This window comes from Pecten maximus, chromosome 6 (assembly GCF_902652985.1).
Source record: "Pecten maximus chromosome 6, xPecMax1.1, whole genome shotgun sequence".
Taxonomy (NCBI): Eukaryota; Metazoa; Mollusca; class Bivalvia; order Pectinida; family Pectinidae; genus Pecten; species Pecten maximus.
Window position 1 is genome coordinate 34,089,856 of NC_047020.1, and position 20,697 is coordinate 34,110,552.

Here is a 20,697-nt window from a genome sequence, read left to right on the forward strand (position 1 = left end):
AATGTAAACATTTATATACAATTTGTATATTCCTTTGAGAGTATGAGGCCTTAACATAGGGTAAAAATAATTATTTCCATTAGAATTTGTTTTTTCTTTCAATACCAAGAATATAACTGGGCATTTTTTCCGATTGGGTGAGCCATCACCTATTGTCTTTGCCGTAGATCGTGAGTTCGAAGCCCGGTCAGGGCGCGAGTCATAAAATTGTCTTCCTCGATCAGTCATTTGTGTTTCTCAGATGTTATATGTAAATATTAAACTATCTATATATATATATTCTATTAAATCGTCTAATGATAAAAATATAAATGAAATACGGCGATTGTAAAGTTGTTGGAATTCGGGAAAGTTTCTAGTATCTTACATATGCGTTGTTGGGAGAGTGTCGGTACCATCGCTTGCAAGAAAAGTAACTGAGCTCTAGAAATACGAAATATCAATAGTTTTCCTTTAAACAAGAGGCCCATGGGCCTTAACTGGCTTCATCCGACTCTGACCATAGGATAACCACGGTGACATTTTAGAGGTACTGACATGACATTAAAAAAAAACTTGATATAATTTGATTTGAGAGGGAGAATCAAAGGACGGGGATGGGGCAAATATGGGTGATCGAGAGCTTTTCCAAATTCTTTCTTCCCTTCGGTATGAATACATAGATTATGTTAAAATTTGGCCGCAGCATCCTTGGTAATCTGAAAGTTTCTGATTATATCCTTGGGAACTGCCAAATAGTCTATCCTTTGGATGCAGACGGGCAGGGTTTACTTCAGCTGGCTATAGTAGTATTTGGTTCCGACATGGCGCCTGTCATTAGTTTCTCGCCTTATTATCCTCCAACATTGTTGGATTGGGGTCCAATAGAGGCATTTTTAATTTTTATTTATTTCTTCCTATTTAATCTCATCATTCTAAACAACCAAACACAATGGGATTTTAAAAATACATGTATATAGATTCCAGAACCTAGGCACCTGTGAAGATAAGCAAAATGGGAATGGTTGACGAAAGTAAATTACCAGCTGACATGGTCCAAATTTCAGTTTAGATCCGTTTGCACCCAATGTACTGCCATTTACAGTGCTCCCTCGATCAAAAGATTCAAGTTTGATATATTTTTTTTTCTGTTCCTATTTAACTTCCATCTGGAGTTTGTCAAGGTGCTCCAATTTTGATCCTACTGTTTTTATTTTTTTTTTCAATAACTAGAGGGCCATGGCCCTTCACAGTCATCTGACAATTGAATAATTTATACATAGAAAGCAAAATTTCAGCAAAATTTCCCTTTTTGGGCCCCACCCCTCTGTCCCCAGGGGTCGCACCAGCCTCATTTATATAATATATGATCACCCTCTCTCAAGGATGTTTCACACTAAATTGATTGTTATCCACTCAAGGTTTAAGAGAGTAGAGTTTTAAAGAAAAAAATCAGGAAAGTTCTTCTCTTTGTGCCCCGTGCCACTTTTCCCAAGTGTCGGGCCAGCCTCATTTATATAAAACTTTATTGCCCAACCCCAAGGATGTTTCACACCAAATTTGGTTGTAATCCACCCAAGGGCTAAAGATGAGTAGAGTATTAAAGCAAAATTTCATAAAAGTTCTTTTGGAGCCCCATCCCACTGGCCCCAGGGGTCACACTAGCCTTATTTATACAAAACATGATTTCCCTCCCCAAATGATGTTTCACACCAAATTTGGATGTAATCCATACAAGAGATAAGAAGTAGAGCTTTTAAAGCAGAAATTCACCAAAGTTCCCCTTTTTGTGGCCCCATCCCTCTTACCCCAAAAATATGATTGCGCTTCCTCAAGGATATTTCACGCCAAATTTGATCGTAATCCACTTAATGGTTAAGAAGGAATAAGGTTTTAAAGCAAAATTTCAGTAAAGTTCCCCTATTTGGTGTGAAACATCATAAGGTAATGTAACCCCTGGGGACAGAGCAGGGGCCCAAAAAGGGGAACTTTGCTGAAATTTTGCTTTAAAACCCTTCTCCATCTTAACCCTTTTGTACAAAAAAGCACAGACACTGCCATAAATATAACATTTTATTTACACACATCACCTCTCTACACTTAATATTGTTTCTTCTATAAGTCTCAGAACTTCCCTGCTCCTGTCAAAGGCTCGATCAAAACATGTCAACAACTGTTCAGACTTGAGGGGACTTCCACCTTTTGAAATAAAATTAAACATACATAATCTTTTAAACATTAAAATATAGCTTTTATAATGTATCTAACTTCAATTTCATTATGAATTACATCATTAAATCATTTTTTTCCTGAAAAATAATTGAAAGCAGAAAGTGCTTAGCAAACAGCACAGGCACAGCCTGTGACCATGTCCCCTTATGTTAATAGTATAAAGGAACAGTTTAAATATTATTATAACCAAACAAAAAAAGCAACTGTATTTTTCATTGTATAAAGGACTCCAGACAACAGTTTTTTTTAGTCAAATTTGTCTTAATTTATCCTATTTACGTTGCAATAATAGCTTTACAGAGCTAATGTTTTGTTTGTAGTATATGTGACTAAGAAATATTCTTGTATCTTGTACATTTGGCTTCTTCTTGGGCTTGAAATTTTAATAGGACAATTAAAATTAAGAGGCTCAGGTGGCCTGCATCACTCACCTGGTTGGATTTGACCAAACAATCACTATTTATGCAAAATCTGTTCTCCTTCCCCTAAAGATGTTTCTGACCACACTTGATTAAAATCCATTCAGTACTTTGTGACAAGTAGCAATTTAAAGGATTTGCTTCTATTTCCCAATTGCGCCCCGCCCCTCTGGCCCTAGGCAGAGTCACCATTTATGCAAAATCTGTTCCCCTTCCCCAAGGGAGTTTCTGACCAAATGTGGTTACAACCTATTCGTTACTTTATCACAAGTAGCAATTTAAAGGACTTAACCTCTATTTCCTCTTTGATTGAAGATTTGAAGCAAATGCTGACGGAAGAGGGACACTGCACCATGGCATAAGCTCACCTGCCCTTTGGGCCAGGTGAGCTAAAAGCATGTTTGCATTTTCCCTGAATTACCATACCATACACCCAAGTGAGCTTATCAGCAGACAGGGTTATTGCTGGCTGATATCTTGTGTTATACATCTGTTAGAGAGCAAATATATACACACCTGGTTTGTGCACCATGCAGATTTTTTCGCCGACTGTTACCACGGTAACCATGCCTGTGGCCAGCCCTTCCTCCTCCACTGTGGGGTCCACAAACAGGATACGGCTGTAAAAGTAATTGACAAATTTGGTCAAAATTTTCATAAAGAAAATTATGTACATTCAAAACAAACTTCAGACAAAATATCAAATGGACCACCCTTTGTATGACTGGCCTTGTCAATGAAGCAGAAGATGCTTACTCTTCCGGAACACCTGGTCTTATTCTCCATGTACTTATTCAAGGATCTCCATGCAAATCTATGTATTTTTTATTTGTATTTTGCCCTAGTTTTATTGATTTTGAGTTAGAATTAGAGTTTCATTATTATGTCTGTATTCTCTGTTGTTTTGATAAACTACCAACTTTAAACAACATATTTTCAGATAGTCTTTCTGGTAGGAAGTATTGAATTGTGAATATACCAACACACATTATTTGGCTATAAACCAGAATTGAGACAATCTTATTCATTTAACTTATATCTCCACAGGGTCTTGGCACGATTTTCCAAATGATAGTCCATATATATATATATATATTTTTAAAAAGAATAAAAAACACGACACAGCAGCTAGCGCTTTCGTCATGTCCAGGTGACTCTTCAGGAATCTGAAGAGTCACCTGGATGTGACGAAAGCGCTAGCTGCTGTGTCGTGTTTTTTATTCTTTTTAAATGCATATTTTTCGTCCGTAAGGTTCACCTTAAACTTTTTAACTTATATATATATATATATGTATTTGACACTATAATATATATATGGACTATCATTTGGAAAATTGTACCAAGACCCTGTGGAGATATAAGTTAAATGAACAAGATTGTCTCAATTCTCAAATCGTGCCAAGCCCCTGTGCCCTTCTCTATCAATGGATAACCACAGACTTCTGTGTAACATTTATCTAAGGGTAACACAATCAAATGTGGGTATCAGGCACTAACTACTTACTCATCAAATATGGAGAAAGTACAGGATACAGGATGTGAGGATACCGTTAGTGGTGCTGTCTTCTCCATAGTCACTTCTGTTACCTCTTCCTTTTCCTCTACCAGCGGCAACCGAGCTGTGTACGGTTAAATAAAGTTTACAGTTTAGAACAATGAAGAGCAAGAAATCCTAAAACTTTCCAAAAACTGCAGTAGAAGTTGACACCAGGGGGCTGGAGACCAAACGTCCCTAAAAGGAATTCAGTTCTATAGAGGCTGTAAGGATCCTAGGATCGATACCTTCACGATATTCAATAGCGTTCATCAGGGACGTAGAGTAAATGAAAATAAAGGTGATGAGGTACAACATATTCATTTGATGTTCACTATCCATTATTTCTGTTCCTTTAATCATATCTTGCATCGTAAACACTGTAATCCTACAATTTATAAATGCACACTTACTAGGATACTTTGATATAATCTAAAATCATTCTGGAACTATTAAGCACTTATTGTATTATGCACCAATCAAAAACGGCTACACTTTTTTCACTTTACCGTGCCGTAACTCTTAGCAACTTGATAATGTCACTGATGTATTGTTTTAGTCACATGACATTATTGTTATTGTACCACACTTCGAACATCATGTCGCTGCACTCTGAAGATAGCCTCCCTTAGGTTGAAACATGTCAGCATGTAGGATGTAATCCAAACATAACATGTTGTGGTGTTTTTGCTCATTATGTTTATTTTCATTTTTATATAGTTTAATTTTTCCCCGCTTTCACAGTTAACACCGAATTTACCTGGAGATTAACTATTCATTTATTTCATTTCATTAGATTTTATCTATTGTTTCTTTATTTATCTTTCTATAGTCATTTCATTGGTCAATTTCACAGGGACCAAGCACAAATAACCAATGTAAATATATGTGGACCTGGGTGAGCTGGGAATTTGTGACAATTCCCTGTGGTCAATTTATTGTGTTGAAATTAAAGTTTGAAAATCTGAACAAATGTGCAGCTTTACCTCTGTAAGAAAATGGGACTTACTGTTTCTGAATGCTGCTAGTAGCGCCAATATGGCGGTGTCAAAGACATTCCCATCGTAGTCCAAACACATCAGGTCGCAGTTCAAAACCCACACCAGCTGATAAGTACAATAGGACATCCATATCAAGAAAATATATCCTCACAATTTCTGCTAATTCCCCAACAATTTCTAATCCATATAATATTGGTTAATTTTAAATGTTTTAGACTAAGCGACCTTTCAATACCAAATGTTATTTTCATCAAGCTAGAACAATCAGTTAAACATTAAGTCTAAATCACATTAAACAGTGTTCTTAATGATACTCAAACAACATTTAATCTCCTCATGTTACCAATAATTTTTGTTGATCCTTGACCTTCAAATAATTGTTAATTCACATAAACACCCGACCCTTATCAACTAACTCGTAACTGTAATAGACACCAGACTCTCTATTAACTCTTAATTCTCATGGACATCTGACTCTATATTAGCCCTTAATTCTCATGGACACCTCACACCAACTTAACCTTTAATTTTCTTCAACACTTAACCCTAATGTTTAATCATTTATTCTCGTGGATATCTGAATTCTACTAATTTTTAATTTCCATACATACCTTCCCTGGTACCACACAAAGGTTTTTACAGTCAACACATCCGGAACTGTAATGAAAAAGAAGATCCATGTCAGATTTGTGCTATACATAAATGGGTAACAAGGATAACATAGAAAATATATGCTTAATTAACCTGGTTTGGTTTGGTTTGGTTTGTTTAACGTCCTATTAACAGCTAAGGTCATTTAAGGACGGCCTCCCGTGCGTGCGACATGAATGCGTGTGGTGAGTGCGTATGTGTGTTTTGGGAGGCTGCGGTATGTTCGTGTTAAGTCTCCTTGTGATAGGCCGAAACTTTTGCCGATTTATAGTGCTACCTCACTGAAGCATACTGCCGAAGACACCCAGCAGCACACCCCACCTGGTCACATTATACTGACAACGGGCGAACCAGTTGTCCCACTCCTTGTATGCTGAGCGCTAAGCAGGAGCAGCAACTACCATTTTTAGAGACTCTGGTATGTCTCGGTCAGGGGACAGAACCCAAAGCCTTCCTCACAGCGGCGAACGCTCAACTAAAGGCCAAAAGTAAGGCATTGTCAAGGGAGATGTTAGGGAGAATAAAAAAATATGAATGTATTCTATGCTAAATCATACAGCCTCCATTTATGTTAATCTAGACCTCACTTTCTACATAATGCATTTCTAAAAGGTTAATAGTTTCTTACTTTTTGATAACTTCTGCAACAAACTGACTCAAAACTTGGGCTTGCTCGCTGGGTGGTCCTGGTCGGAAGTGTGGAGAGCAAAGAGGTGTTAATTGTACATTGGGCACTGAAACAAATAAGTTTTACAACTTAAAATGAATTTTGTTTATGTGAATAAAATCTCATTTTATCTAAAATCTATTCATGTGTCTTGAAAATATCTTACATTCTTGAAAAAAAAGAAGAAATTTAAAGTAATAACCTATTGCTGCAAATGACAACAGTTAATTAACAATATTTTAATCCGAATCACTATTCACACAGATATAATTGTGCTTACATGTAAGTATGACTGTGCTAGTTACACATTCCTTACAGCATTGCAATAACCTGATAAAATATGGTATTGCACCAAACTCAATACTATGACAGTATTGATTTACATAATTGCGGTATCATTGGTTAATGGACAATACCATAACAGTACAGTGAACCAATAATTAAGGACTTACCAATGAATCCTCTGTCGGGCTCTGCTGGTTTTGGTGCTGCTAGTTCCTGTAGAAAAACAATTTTGAAATTTGATAGAAAAAAATAGAAAATATTATTTCAGTGATTGTCGTAATGTTTTGAAATATGTATTGAAAATTAGGTACATCAGTGTCAATGATTTGAGGTTAATTCAATAAGCTCAAGTATAAAGGAATATATTCAAGTTCTTAAATTTCTATGTACAAAATTAAAACCCTTACTGCTTTGATTCCACACATGATTGTTGTGTTTCCCAGCTTTACCAAAGCGGATCCCTCAGCTGTGGTGACACAACCTACAACAAGAAACATCCACTTGTATCTCTACAAGAAATTTTCAAATTTATTCTTTTAACTTCTTGAAACAATATGGAGGTGAACATTACTTAAATCTGCAAATTTTAAAACTAACATGCCTTTTTATAAATCTGGTTACAGATACACAATGTATACATGTAGGCTTAATTCAAAATTACAATGGAGGTATTATAGCGGTCACATTTTAAGAGACATATACTATGTACACACATATAGGAGAAATGGATTTCTATCACTAACTATCTTTATTTCATCCACCTTCATAATTTAAGATATTTACGAGTATTGTACCTATGTTGAGTACTGTTCGCCTGAACTCCCCAAGTTCTCTGCCATCTGGTCGGACATCCTTCTCCTGTGGAGTTGAATATTTAATGATCGTCAAAAAATTACATTATGCATTAAAAACACCATAATAGAAACATGTACAACTACATACAACGAACATCATATTGATAATTGAAGGTTCATATTTACAGTGCAGATAATAAATCGGAGCAGTTTTCAGTTAGGTTGTATTCTGGTGTTCAGTGACTGCCATGATACATCGTAATACAGACCAAAGTAGCCTAAATACAGCAAGCTTAAGTGTTATTTTATTGATTATGCATTTAATATTTACTTACTAAATACTTAATAAATTCAACAGTTAAATTGTAATCCTGATATTGTAGGAAACAATGAAAAATATTTTTTGAATTACTTTCATGACATCCATGCATTTGACTGACAAAATACTTGGATCTTGGTATTTCATGCAGTCGACTTTTTTTTCTCCTATATAACACAATTGTGCCTTAACACAATAATAACTATGATCAACAATCATATAAATTGCAAGGCGGGACCACGCCCGGACTGAGTTTATTAACATTATGATATACATGTATTTACAAAAACTGCCCTCACTCATACCTCAATGTTCCACAACAATATGTCCTTGAAAAGTACCACTCCCCTCTCATACCACAAAGCCTAACCTTGTAAAAAAAATTATCCAAATTTCGAAAAATGTATACGTGTTGACCGTATAACGTGGTCGCTCTGAATGACCATACCGTGCTACAGCACGTGCAAATGCGGACTACAGCCGCGCCACCTGGTGGCACGCATTAGCCATAGGAGAAAATAATTTCATTCTGATTCGTCCCTCAAACGATTGAAATAATATTTACTTGTCAATTCTTGAAAAAAAAGGTGCACTATATGCGCACATTTACAGTAAACAATGATCAACAATTAAGTGTCAGTGATCAATTGACAATCTGTTTTGACAGTATACTCTGTAATTGAGATGGGTTCTGTCCATTGTAGAAAAGTTTATGAGTGTCATCACATTTCGTGTTGCTTAATTATCTTGTTATAGATATTTTCGTGTCACATAACGTTACACATTTACTGTCAATATTTCTGGTATATGCTTACTGTCTTACCAGAAATTTCTTATAGTACTCAACAGGTTTTGCTATTCTGTAAAAACAAAATTACAAGAATTAGACATTTTCGTAAAGAACAAAAAAGGTATTCGCATTCATTATATCAGCATCACAAGTACATTAAATCTTGTACTTAGTAAATCTTCCCAGGAGTAAACAGAAAGTAGAGCAAAATTGTTCATTTACTACGGCCAGTTAAGTAGAGTTTATCTGTAACATATTGCAGATCTTTGTCCTAAAGTCACGCTGTGTGTATTAATCAATAAACTGATTGAATTATGTACAATATATGAAAACATATATTCCACGTGCGATTCTTACTTGAAGTCGTCAGCCATCTTTCTTCGCCCAACCATCTGACTTTCAAGACGAGTGCCTCCATTGGCTATTCGGTCAATCAGATTGGATTCTAGCACCAATGAAATTGTACTTTGCAAAAAGCATACGGAACGTCTCGGACTTTTTCTACGCGCACCGGTTGCTGAAAGGCGCTGGATTTGAAGTTGCATTACACACATACGTTGACATTGTTTGTCACAAAATGGATGCGATTGATATTTCCGAGTTTAAAGAGGTAATAGATGTTTTATTATGTAATCCAGACAAACAGGCGAAAGTTGAGTTCAGGGAAGCTAAGTTTTCAGTCGCTGACGAAGGAAGTCTCGCCGATGTTGTTCCCACAGAGTTGTTTGACTTCACGTTCCCCGTTGTGCTTGCAAGTTCAGTGATCGATACTGATGTGACAGAAGAAGAATTCATTGTACCAGATATAGGGACAAACGATGACATTTCAACCAGATCACGAAAAGCACGAAGTGTGAGCCATAACCAAAGTGAAGTAGAAGGATCTCCATTGAAGTTACAAACATATGCAGATTTCAGTTTCTCGTCCCCCTCCCATTCACCGTTAAATGTCAGAAAAAGATCTTTTGCCAGGGCAGCCGGTGTTCCATTAGGCATTGCAAGAAAAGTGTCATCATATCTGTCTCTAGCATACTCACCCAATGAGTCTGATCAAAACCAGAGTAAGGATTCTGACACAGATCTTGACAGTCTGCAACTAACTGTTAACAAAATACCCTCAATGTTCATTTTGTGTGATGGCTCAGATCATAAAAGAACTGCATGCATGTATATTAAGCCAGTCTACTTGAATGAAACAGACTCGAACAAATGGGCTGGTTGGAAAATTTCTTTAGCCTATGTGAAAGATCCCCAGAGTGATGATTCACATTTACCCAATTTTCATAAATTGGATTTGTCAGGAAAAGCAGATTGAGTGTGAGGCGAAAATATGATCTTTTTGAAACACACCAAGAAAATGAACGCCAACCTGTCGATAAATACCGACAGGGATCCTTGCAGTTGGAGGTACGATGGAAGAAGTTTACCAGTGTTCCCCCTTTGGATGCCAGAACGGTTATAAAGGCCCAGGTTTTACCGGGAGACACGAGAAGTGCAGCTCATAGTCTATACAATGCATTAGAAGCCCTCAAGCTTCATGTTGCAGGTACAACTCAGGGGGTTTTCCTACAATAGAAACAGGGTCCGTTAAAAGGACCCATTCCCCTAAAATAATCTTGTGAAAATTTCCAATTTGCCACTGAAAAGATTAAGTACATTGTATATGTTTTATATAAATAGACCTATATTAAGGCAATTTAGAAAAAAATTTGTATGAATTTCACTATTTTTTGTTTTTTTCCAATATCACATTTTGTTACGTAGAAATTCCCAATTCTTTTGAATGTACCCTGGTCGACCCAGTTGAAAAATTGTAGGAAAATCTCTGCAACTACTGGAGGCATGGAGTGATTAATAATTTACTGACTGTAATTTGTTGACAGTAAATTTTCACTTGACAAATATGTACATATTAATTTAGAAAATGTAGGAGCTTGTCTGTTATTAGCTGCCATAAAGCTCATTCATGATCACAGGAATATTGTAAAGTGATTTATAAAAGAAATCTACATTCAACAATTTCGTATTAGTGGCCTTGTTGACACTACAGATGACATATATGGCAAGCTTGTATTTTTTTTTTTTGAACAACTATATGCCAATGCCAAAGTATTCTTTTGACTAATTAATTCCACTGATCACAATGTATGCATACAATGTACATGTATATACATATGCATCTTTTGTAGGTTTGACTACATCAGAAATTAAATGGATGATGGGATATGAAGATGAGGAGCTGTCTGTTATGGACAAACTCAAGGTACTTTATACAAATTTATTTCAATTTGGTTTGTTTTTGTTTAACGTCCTATTAACAGCCAAGGTCATTTAAGGACGTGCCAGGTTTTGGAGGTGGAGGAAAGCCGAAGTATATGTACGTAGTTAGTACCCGGAGAAAAACCACCGGCCTACGGTCAGTACCTGGCAACTGCCCCACGTAGGTTTCGAACTCGCAACCCAAAGGTGGAGGGCTAGTGATAAAGTGTCGGGACACCTTAACCACTTGGCCACTGCGGCCCCAATTTATTTCAACCAAAACAACTAGGACAAACTTATGAAAATACAAAGGCATTATTGTTTTTCTTATGGAAATCTTCAAGCAATCGGGTAAATTCCTGATCTTGGTATGCAAGGCCTTACACATGGGACATATTTTTTTCTGTGTACATGTACTCGTAGTGCCATAAGATTTCAAAAAAGCAAATTATCTCCACTTAGATTTTGTTTACTTTTTTTCGTCTGTGAACTGTGTTGTCCAGTCAAAAATGATATGTATTTCTCTCCCACTAGAATATCAATTCTAAAAGGTTAGCAGGTATAATTATGTAAAAACATTTACCTTTAGTTTAAGACCTATGTTTCAAAGAGTTTTGAACAATTACTTTTCATCAGAAAAACTTAAACATGCACTTATGTAAATGACAGTATCATTATTCTGAAACTTGAAAAGAACAGAATAGCATATATGTATTGTTTATGTTTGTGCTTGTAAGAGCATGTGTACCAATAAGGGGGATATAAAAAAAATTAAATCAATATACCATTGCAGAATATAATTGACCTTATTATATATCCACACAGATCACTAACAAAAACTTGCAGATTTGTTTGTTCCTTTCCCTGGAAGTCATAGTAAAAGACTGAATATTTGTATTGCAAAATCAATGAGATGTACAGATAAGTAACCTTTTTATGAACTTAATTAAATGGACCAAACCTCTTCACTTCTTAATCATCAAATATGGCTGAGAGAAACTTCATATCCATGATTATGTCGGCATTTTAGATATTATTACATATGTAATCATGAATTGATAAAACATTTCTCTCTTCGTTTCCTTATATCTTTTAACTGATAGGCTTTACTAGAGGTCCTGAAACACGGGGATGCAAGTCAGCTGACAAATTCAGATGAGCAGAATGATGAGGAGTTCAACAATGTAATGGACACTCTAGTGTTTCATGAGAGAAAGGACTTGGACTTCACCGACCATTTGTGGACAGTCCTGTGTAAGTGTACCTCCTACTCCGAGCTTGTGGAATGTTTCAAATATGTCTTCACAGTTCTGAGCAATGGTGAGCTTCGCCCAATGGTTCATCGTAATAACAATACCACAGTAGCACAGATGGTACGAGATTCATACATCGGTAAGCTTCGCATGCCCAACCTCGCTGGAGTGTATGCTCTTCAGCTGTTGGCTGAAATTGGTGTCGAGAAACTTCATCAAGACTATGTCTTCACATTTCTGGCTAAGGAACTTGTCACACACAGTAATCTGGAAGCCTTCCTCAAAACAGATGTTAAGTTGGAACAGAAACTTGTCCATCTGGAGAAAATGCACCATGTGCTGGAAATGGTTGTGATGCTAAAACTCTTCCTAAATCTCCCTAGCCTAAATTTAGCCATTTGTGCACGAGCTATGTTGTCGCACTACCAACAAGAGGACATCTCTCTAAATCACGTGTTTGCATTCCCTATGCAGACCCCGTCGCTGAAGCATGCATTTGAGACATGCCAGCCATGCATGAAGAAGATGGTGCTTACCAAGATGGTGGGGAACAGGAAAGAATCTGTGCACCATTTACTGGTGACACAGCAACCCTTCCGACACTTACCTACCAGTGTAGACTCGGAGCTCGCTCTGGACACCACACTCAACAAGAACAAGAAATACTACTATGTCAGAAAGATTGAAAGTGTTTCCATTCTTGTCTGAATTTCCCTCAATATCTTTTGACATTTTATATTTGTATATATACTGTATTTGACCTGATAAGCACACTTGACTCTATAAGTGCTATAATTGAAACATATAAAAAGTTCTTTATTTCAGATGTCTGTCAATATATGGTAATCTTGAACTCTTTTATCCAAAGACTATATTGTTTTGGCTACATAAAGGTATGTAAATGAAAAGTTATTTTTTTCCATCCAGATTGCACAGGGAATCTTTTCCCTATAAACTTTACTCATAAATAGCAGTATAACTATGTTAATACAAAAATTCGGAGTTTGTATAGATAAAAACGTGTATACATTTGTATTTACAATGTTCTCATTGATAGGTGGATAAGTTTATGACTACTTTAATAGAATATTATTATCATTTATTTGACACAGTAATTGGATGTTGGGGCCCAAAATAAGAAAAACAGTTCCTGTGTTTTCACTAAACTTTGTTGACTATATTTTTGTGCCCATATTTTTAAATTTTATTAATTATTTCATATCTTGATAAACTTGCTATATTTTGGTCTATTTTCAAGGAATGACTATTAAAGACTAAATGTTAGCTATAGGATCCCTTATATATTGTTCCTTCTCTATAACCTTATTTAAAACTATTAAGTCAAGCCATCGACTCTACCAAACCCCCCAAAAAAGAAAAAAAACAAAAAAGATTTCTCCACCTTATTAAAGTAGCTACCATATTTTTTGACATGTTTAATAGCGAAAACACATGAATTATTTTTTTAGGCCTTATTCAAATAAGAAAGTATTGTGTAAAGCGCTTTATTACAGTGTATATAGATTAAAAAAAAAAATCCAGATACCACATAATTATATACCTGTAATTGAAAAAAAATCTGACATTTAAGCTACTGGTACACATTGGTACTGCTCTGGTTAAATTCCATTAGATTACCGTAACTTAAGTGTGGGGTATATATTTTCATATGTTTAGTGTGGTACACGCTCCAAATATCAGAATGAAATATAATTTATATCAGTTTTTCATTTTTCTCTGTATATGCAACATTCATAATCCATCATCTCTGTTAATCTAAATTCATTGTTCGTGGCCATGGACTTGCTGCAATTCATTACTAAACTTAAAATTTGTTACAAAATGGAGCTTACCATCCCAATAAATTTGAAATATCATTTGTATACTTTTAACCTTATTAGATATATATACAAGTGTACATACATTGAGTATCTTTTATTGTGATAATATAAACTGTGTATATCAGCTGATAAAAGGTTGAATCTATAACGACTGTTTGTTGTTGATTCCATGTAGAAGGCGACTAGAATTAGGCCTCTGAAGAATAAGGTGGCCGAAATTGTTCAAGATTGGCATAGAGAATTGTGTTCTGATTCCAGGGACCAGTGTTTCTGTAGGATCTTTGTGTATCACAGCTCTAGGTAATTTATTTATATATGATCAATTGGTATCTCCAGAATGTTTATCAGCCTGTACGGTGTACCTCCAGGATAACAGGGCATTACACTTGCTTGGTCCGTAATTCTGGGTATGCATCCTTATCATTCTTCACATGCATTGAAACTGTCATATTGTGTTGACACCACACCTGAAGAGTTTAAAAGAAAATAAAACATAAACAAGTTCTGTATCTGTTCATACACACTGAAACTGATAATCAATCTTTCTATCACTCAAAGTTTGTCATTGTCAATCAGTGTAATGAACATTCAATATTCACAATAAAAATTCAGGTATCCAGTGTTATGAGACAAAGTTTGCCAACGACCAGGTGGGAATTGACCCAGAACCTTTGAACTCTAACATTCCAACCAATTGATCTACCAGGCCAACAAAGTCTTAGACAACAATTTGGGAACTAAACCACCACGCTAATACATTTTACCATCCAGTAACAGGAACAAGTCATTAAAGTGAATAAGCAAAAATGTTTCCATCATTTTTCCATGGTTACCCATGCCTGTGAAAAGGTATAATACCTTCATAGCGGCCCTGTGTACGATAGTGTGTCTCCTTGACAACACATCCAGGTCTCTCTGATAACCTCCTCCTATTACGGTTGCTATGGGGATGCCGAGGTCGAATGCTGCATTGATCACAAAGCTATCTCTGTCAAATAATCCTGGAAAATAATAAAGGTGGCTTTGATAAGTATACCCACAACTGATACGACAGACTTATAAGTCCTCTGTCTGATCTCCAGTAGGTAGACTTGTTGGGTAGCAACACTGATCACCAAACATATTATATCATTGACTTTAATTCTCGACTGTGATTCACATTACTAATCTCATTATCTGACTCTGGTTTTGGTTTACATTAGTTTTGATGCTCTGACCAGACAATCAGTTTTGGTACTCAAGCTCGCTCCGATCAGACTACATACTTAGTTTTGGAACTCCAGCTCGCAGATCCGACAAATCAATTAGTTTTGGGTACTCGCTCTGACTACACAAATTAGTTTTGGCACTTGCTCTGATTATGCAGACAAATCATACCAGTATCGGTACTCATTCTGATCAGACAAATTAGTTTTTGAATTCCCTCTGACTAGACATAGCAATTAATTTTGGTACACACTCTGATCAGACAAATCAGTTTGGTACCTGCTCTGATCAAGCAAATGAATAAGGTACTCTCTTTGACAAGACAAATTAGTTTTGGTAGTTGCTCTGACAAGACAAATTAGTTTAAGTACACGCTCTGACACTACAAATTAGTTTTGTTCAGTTTGGAGACCTTGATATTTGTCTTACCTTGATCAGAAAGATTCAATTTTCCTAATTCGTCTTTTATGTGTGGGTCAACACCAGCGTCAAATAATATGAGGTCAGGACGGAAGCTGTTAATCACCCAAGGTATATGTGTTGATAAACTTTCCAGGAATTCCTCATCCTTAAAGATACAAAGACTTAATGTTATATTCAGACATTTCAATTGATCTTGGCACCATCATTTGCTTTGTTGCAAAAGAATTGCTATGTCTTTGCATGCTGATTTTCTCGATATTTAGACCTTTTCAAGAAAACATGCAATTAAAAAAAAACAATCGGATGAAAATGACACATTTCTCTGTAATTGTTTAGTAGTTAAAGGGAGAATCCTATTTCAATTTTCAAACTGTACCTTCAAGTTTTAAAGAATGTTACTTTCGGGGGGGATTTTTATTTACACCAAAATATGGAAATTTGAACAGTTTTTCAAAAGAAAACCATTTTGTGTCAACAATGAAAATATATAACCTTTCTATAGTGATAGATTATGACAAATACTAGATTATGGAAGAATAATAAAAACATGACATTACTATGAAAATAAAAATAATACTACACATTATCGTGGATTTTCTTTTATTCACGTACAAACTAGTTATCTCCCTTTTATGTTTTCATCATCATGCTTGCTCTGTCTACATCACAAATCAACATGGCTCCCGACTACTTTAGTGTATGTATCAGTGCTCACAATCTGTACTCAAACGTAGGTTTGATGTTTGATTGGAAATCTTTTTTACGGGAGGTAACATTTAATTAGTATCCATATACCCCTATAACAATTCATGTATAAACAACATTTCTCCAAAGTTCCCAACACAAAGGTATATACAGTTATGTTACCTAGTTAAATTAGAACAAAACACATTTTAATATAACTCATTGATAGAACATTCCTAGAGTATACAGTAGAGAGTTCACCTTTGTTCCTGGGTCCAAATCTACATCCAGGTCACTCAGTTGTTTTCTGTGTGGAAAGTTCTTACCGCAATGCATAGAAAATGTGAACACATCATCATTGTGTTGGAATATAGCTGCAGTGCCATCTCCCTACAGGACATTGATACATAGAATGTGGTAAGATAAATCTACATATCAAGTAATACAATATACAATATTTCACAATCACTACAAAACAGGTTGTTTCAACTTATGCATTTATTATATATATAAATTACTGACTTCTAGAACTGATCTGAAGACAGCTATGTTCTTAATGTGGGAGGAAACCAAAGAAACCAGAGAGAACCCACAGTCGTCCCATACCCTTTATTGCCTTATTGATGGAGATAACCTATTGATCCCATATCCTTTTACATTACATCCGATTGGTGTAGAAAAAACCCACAGCGACCCCATACCCTTTCACATCTGATTGATAGAGTGAACCCAGTGACCTGATACCCTTTCACATCCAATTGATTGAGAAAAACCCACAGTGACCCCATACCCTTATATGTGCAATTGATGTAGAAAACCCAAAGTGACCCCATACCCTTATACATGTATGTGCAATTGATGTAGAAAACCCACAGTTTTGACCCATGTTTTTTATTGTCCTATACATAACAATCTGTCAATAAACAGATAGATTAGGCTTCTTTGATTGAGTCGGGGATTATCACACTTAAGACCTGTCCTAGCACTCTCCAGGCAAGTGTTTTCCGCTTTTCTTAAAAAAAGTGGTTGATTACTTTTTACCTGATGAACATCCAGGTCGACTATGAGGACCTTGTCAACCATTTTGTCCCTGATCAAGGTTGCGGCAGTGATAGCAAGGTCGTTGATGAGACAGTAGCCAGAACCATATCCAGGAAAAGCATGATGAGTTCCTCCCCCAGTGCTACAGGCCACGCCCCTTTCCAGGGCCAATTTTGCAGCTAACAGTGTTCCACCTTCAAAAACAAATAATTTGACTCATATTACACCCTTCAGTATAATTCAAACTTAAATATTGTCGTGATTTATACTACTGCAACATATTATTTTTGATACAACTGTGTCATCTTTTATCTTTAACAAGATTATACGACCAATGAAATTAACAAGTGGTTCAGAAATTCAAAATGATCTAAAATCTATAATGTAATTCTACAAGCTAGCAACCACATGTCCTCATATATATAATTGAGAGTCCAACATCACACAAATGAGTATTGCAAAATGTTCAGTGACATGTGATACAACTTTGCTAACCAAGTATGTTCAATATGACACTCTTTTTCAAAACAAAGTTGCATGTAATGGTAATTGTTGAATCACAAATGAAAATTTTCACAAGTAGCTCATTGTATTTAATCCAGCAATAAGCTCACCCATGTCTCATGCAGTTGAGTAAAATGCTGACATTTGTTTTTTTGTTGTCCTGTGACAAAACTACCAGCAACTTTGAGTTAATTAATGCATTGAACTATAGCAACCCTTTCTCTTAAGGGTACATCCTACAATTGGGCAAAAGGGAAATTCCCACTGATCTGAGCTAGTAAGGTGACTTTATTCTCTCCCCTTTTACACCTTATATGTACCTGCTTCATATCTGCATCGGCTGACAAGACCTGCATTCCATTCAAATCCTGTGATTTGTTGTTCTTGCTTTGTTGTCAGGCCGTTCAAAAACCTATGTACATAATCCTGTGTGTGTACCGTACCTATATCAGACTTATCTATCCATTCTGGCTCAACCACCTGCTTAGCCGATATCACATTGTCTTTCCTTAAATATCTCATGACACCATGGAACTTCCTCATAGCAAACCGGTGTTTGATTGGTAGGTCACTTACATAACCATGGTGATGAACTATAGGTAACCCAGTAATCTCTGATCTTTTAATCTGAAAAATAGAAAAAAACATAATGTATTAAAAATGAGAATGTAACATTTTAAAGTTGTGTTCTACATACAACTTAGTGTGAGTTTGATACAAAATGAATGGTCTCCAGTTCAAAAGTTAGTAATTAGCTAAAACCTTTATTAACTTCCAAAAAGCTAAAAATGATCTTATGCTGTATCTTATCATGAGCTTCATCTGTCCTCATAAAAATATGAATAATCAAAAGGACCTGGTCATGGGTCATCTTACTATATATTTATAGTTAATAAGTGTCAATGATTATTAGCAATTACACTGTAGCAATTGTCATGCTGGGCTATAGAGAGAGTTCAAAAGAATGACCTTGATCCACTTTCAAGGTCACATGTTTTAAATGCCTAGCTTGCATGACAATTTCTTCTAACTAGTCATATGTTTGACCACAGGAATCAGGGTTGAAGATTTATTAAGTAGTTCAAATGAATGACCTTGTGTCCTTGACCCATTTTCAAGATTATACCCTTATTTTAACAACTTCTAGATAGTCAAAAAGTTTAGGGTCATAATATCTGCCAATGCAGCATAATGTTGCAATGAAATGCATTTTTTTTTCTTTTTCAAATGAATGCATGACCTCATACTATTTGTGAACTACTTTCAATGTGTGGTTATCTTCTTCTCAATACCTTAGACTTTTTGTTTCATATTTCACCTGTTGTTTGCCGGAATAAATTGTCACAAAATGTGTTTAAAGTTAAATGACCTCAAATTAATGTCAAAATTCATAACAGTCAAATGCTTTGAACTTATATTAACAGACAAAATTTGTAAAACAACCAGCAGGGCAGGGTTGGTGATGTACTATATGTTATTGAAGTAAGCTAACATTTTCCAACTTTACAAATTTTCTATTTCAAGGATCATAGGAATCAGTCAGGTTAAACCAAGAGGTCAAGGGTCATGACATCTGGCATTTTTTCTAGGATTGATATTTGCATGGTTCACCTTCCATCTTCGGATTTTCCATCATTAGAATAATTTCCATGGAATTCCATGTTATTTCAATGTAAACATGGTATGATTTTTTAATGTCATTATAAATTTTTTGTATATTTCTTGACTTATATTTGGTAAACCTTTTGAGATTGATGAATTTCAAATACATGTGCAGGTGAATGTTAAACTGATTCTCATTACATACAGTACCTTATGAATGAAATCCAAGTTGTTCTCATCTGTAATGCTTAGAGTTGATAGCCACTTTTTCCATATCTGTTTCGTTTTCCTCAATATCGCATATGTTTTCTGTCCAGTTAATTTTGGATACAGCATGATCACTTGTTGAAAGGATAACATTTAAATGCATACATTAATTACAAAAGGGACCATTGATTGTAATTATAAATCAAACGTTTGAAGATAATGTTACCACTTTAATAGATCAATGTGAATAAATTGGCCTACAATTTTATATTGATATACACTCCTATATAGCTTGTGGTCAATATATATAATGCATATATATATATAGTAAACCAGAAGTTCAGAATTTAAGTTCCAACTCCTTAAATATCATCTGTATCCAGTCCCGTTAATGTAATTATCTCATGTATTGTAGCTGTTATCCTATGCAATTGTTGTTCCTACTCTGTTTTTATTGCAGTTTTCAAGGAAACACTCTGAAAGACATATCATTTACATAACGCCTATAAAACGTATTCTTTAAAAAAAACTGCATACACTAATTGTTTTCCTAAAACTATTATCCAATAAAATATTGATAGTTGTTAAACAATTCATGAAGTAGTCATTTTTGGAGAACTTGTTAATTAAAAGTCATCCAAAAATTACTGACAGCCGTAAAGTACAGTACAAGCCCGAGTTTCCGATGGCCTTGAGCCCTTGACACTGTCTGGTGTATGTTTCATGGTCAGAGAAAACTCGGGCTAGGCTAGTAGAGTGACCGTTAGAGTCTTACATACATGACATTAACAATTTCAAAAATCCGAAGATAAGTACAGATGATCGATCCTTAAATACTACAACCACTAAACTATATTCATTTTAATGTACATTTTTGTCGTTTTGTTTCGACCCAACACTTAACGAAAACGCAAATATTGTTGTAATGTGATTGTTTACATTGTTGTGACTTGCTGCAGTATCCTTCAGAAACAGCTGTTGTTTATTTTGATGCGAGTTATCCGCC

At 35.5% G+C, this 20,697-nt stretch overlaps 3 protein-coding genes across 4 annotated transcripts; 1 reads left to right on the forward strand and 2 right to left on the reverse strand.

Annotated features, from left to right (window-relative positions):
• Positions 1-2,039: 2,039 nt before the first annotated feature.
• LOC117329609 (exosome complex component RRP43-like) lies at positions 2,040-10,154 on the reverse strand. Its single transcript, XM_033887628.1, has 11 exons — positions 9,029-10,154; positions 8,705-8,741; positions 7,563-7,626; positions 7,176-7,249; positions 6,936-6,981; positions 6,445-6,550; positions 5,777-5,822; positions 5,174-5,270; positions 4,135-4,249; positions 3,147-3,250; positions 2,040-2,178 (listed from the first exon to the last, which is right to left on the reverse strand). Exons 1-11 carry the CDS (start codon positions 9,223-9,225, stop codon positions 2,066-2,068), a joined length of 999 nt encoding a protein of 332 aa, XP_033743519.1. The 5' UTR covers positions 9,226-10,154; the 3' UTR covers positions 2,040-2,065.
• On the forward strand, positions 9,249-14,169 carry LOC117330153 (protein zwilch homolog). The gene is made up of 4 exons (XM_033888374.1): positions 9,249-9,732; positions 9,957-10,217; positions 10,861-10,934; positions 12,034-14,169. Exons 1-4 carry the CDS (start codon positions 9,249-9,251, stop codon positions 12,889-12,891), a joined length of 1,677 nt encoding a protein of 558 aa, XP_033744265.1. The 3' UTR covers positions 12,892-14,169.
• LOC117329607 (uncharacterized protein SYNPCC7002_A1628-like) lies at positions 13,712-20,688 on the reverse strand. Of its 2 annotated transcripts, XM_033887627.1 has the most exons (8): positions 20,631-20,688; positions 19,695-19,825; positions 18,203-18,509; positions 17,379-17,572; positions 16,599-16,727; positions 15,660-15,798; positions 14,883-15,025; positions 13,712-14,491 (listed from the first exon to the last, which is right to left on the reverse strand). In XM_033887627.1, the coding sequence occupies exons 2-8, from the start codon at positions 19,818-19,820 to the stop codon at positions 14,405-14,407; spliced, it is 1,125 nt and encodes a 374-aa protein (XP_033743518.1). In that variant the 5' UTR covers positions 19,821-19,825; positions 20,631-20,688; the 3' UTR covers positions 13,712-14,404. The 2 variants fall into 2 exon arrangements, with proteins under 2 accessions (XP_033743518.1, XP_033743517.1); XM_033887626.1 differs by having other exon boundaries at positions 19,695-20,676.
• Between the last annotated feature and the right edge of the window lie 9 nt (positions 20,689-20,697).

Bases quoted from the DNA above. Each gene is read 5' to 3' on its own strand.
- LOC117329607 (XM_033887626.1), bottom strand. From the start codon at position 19,844: ATGTTATCCTTTCAACAAGTGATCATGCTGTATCCAAAATTAACTGGA. The intron at 17,573-18,202 runs GTACATATAAGG...TTGTTTTTGAAG, and splicing joins CCGATGCAGATATGAAGCAG to GTGGAACACTGTTAGCTGCA. The intron at 15,799-16,598 runs GTGAACTCTCTA...TGTATCTTTAAG, and splicing joins ATTTGGACCCAGGAACAAAG to GATGAGGAATTCCTGGAAAG.
- LOC117329609 (XM_033887628.1), bottom strand. From the start codon at position 9,225: ATGTGTGTAATGCAACTTCAAATCCAGCGCCTTTCAGCAACCGGTGCG. The intron at 6,551-6,935 runs GTAAGTCCTTAA...TATTTGTTTCAG, and splicing joins GCCCGACAGAGGATTCATTG to TGCCCAATGTACAATTAACA. The intron at 5,823-6,444 runs GTAAGAAACTAT...TTTTCATTACAG, and splicing joins GTTGCAGAAGTTATCAAAAA to TTCCGGATGTGTTGACTGTA.
- LOC117330153 (XM_033888374.1), top strand. From the start codon at position 9,249: ATGGATGCGATTGATATTTCCGAGTTTAAAGAGGTAATAGATGTTTTA. The intron at 10,218-10,860 runs GTACAACTCAGG...CATCTTTTGTAG, and splicing joins CCTCAAGCTTCATGTTGCAG to GTTTGACTACATCAGAAATT. The intron at 10,935-12,033 runs GTACTTTATACA...TTTAACTGATAG, and splicing joins CTGTTATGGACAAACTCAAG to GCTTTACTAGAGGTCCTGAA.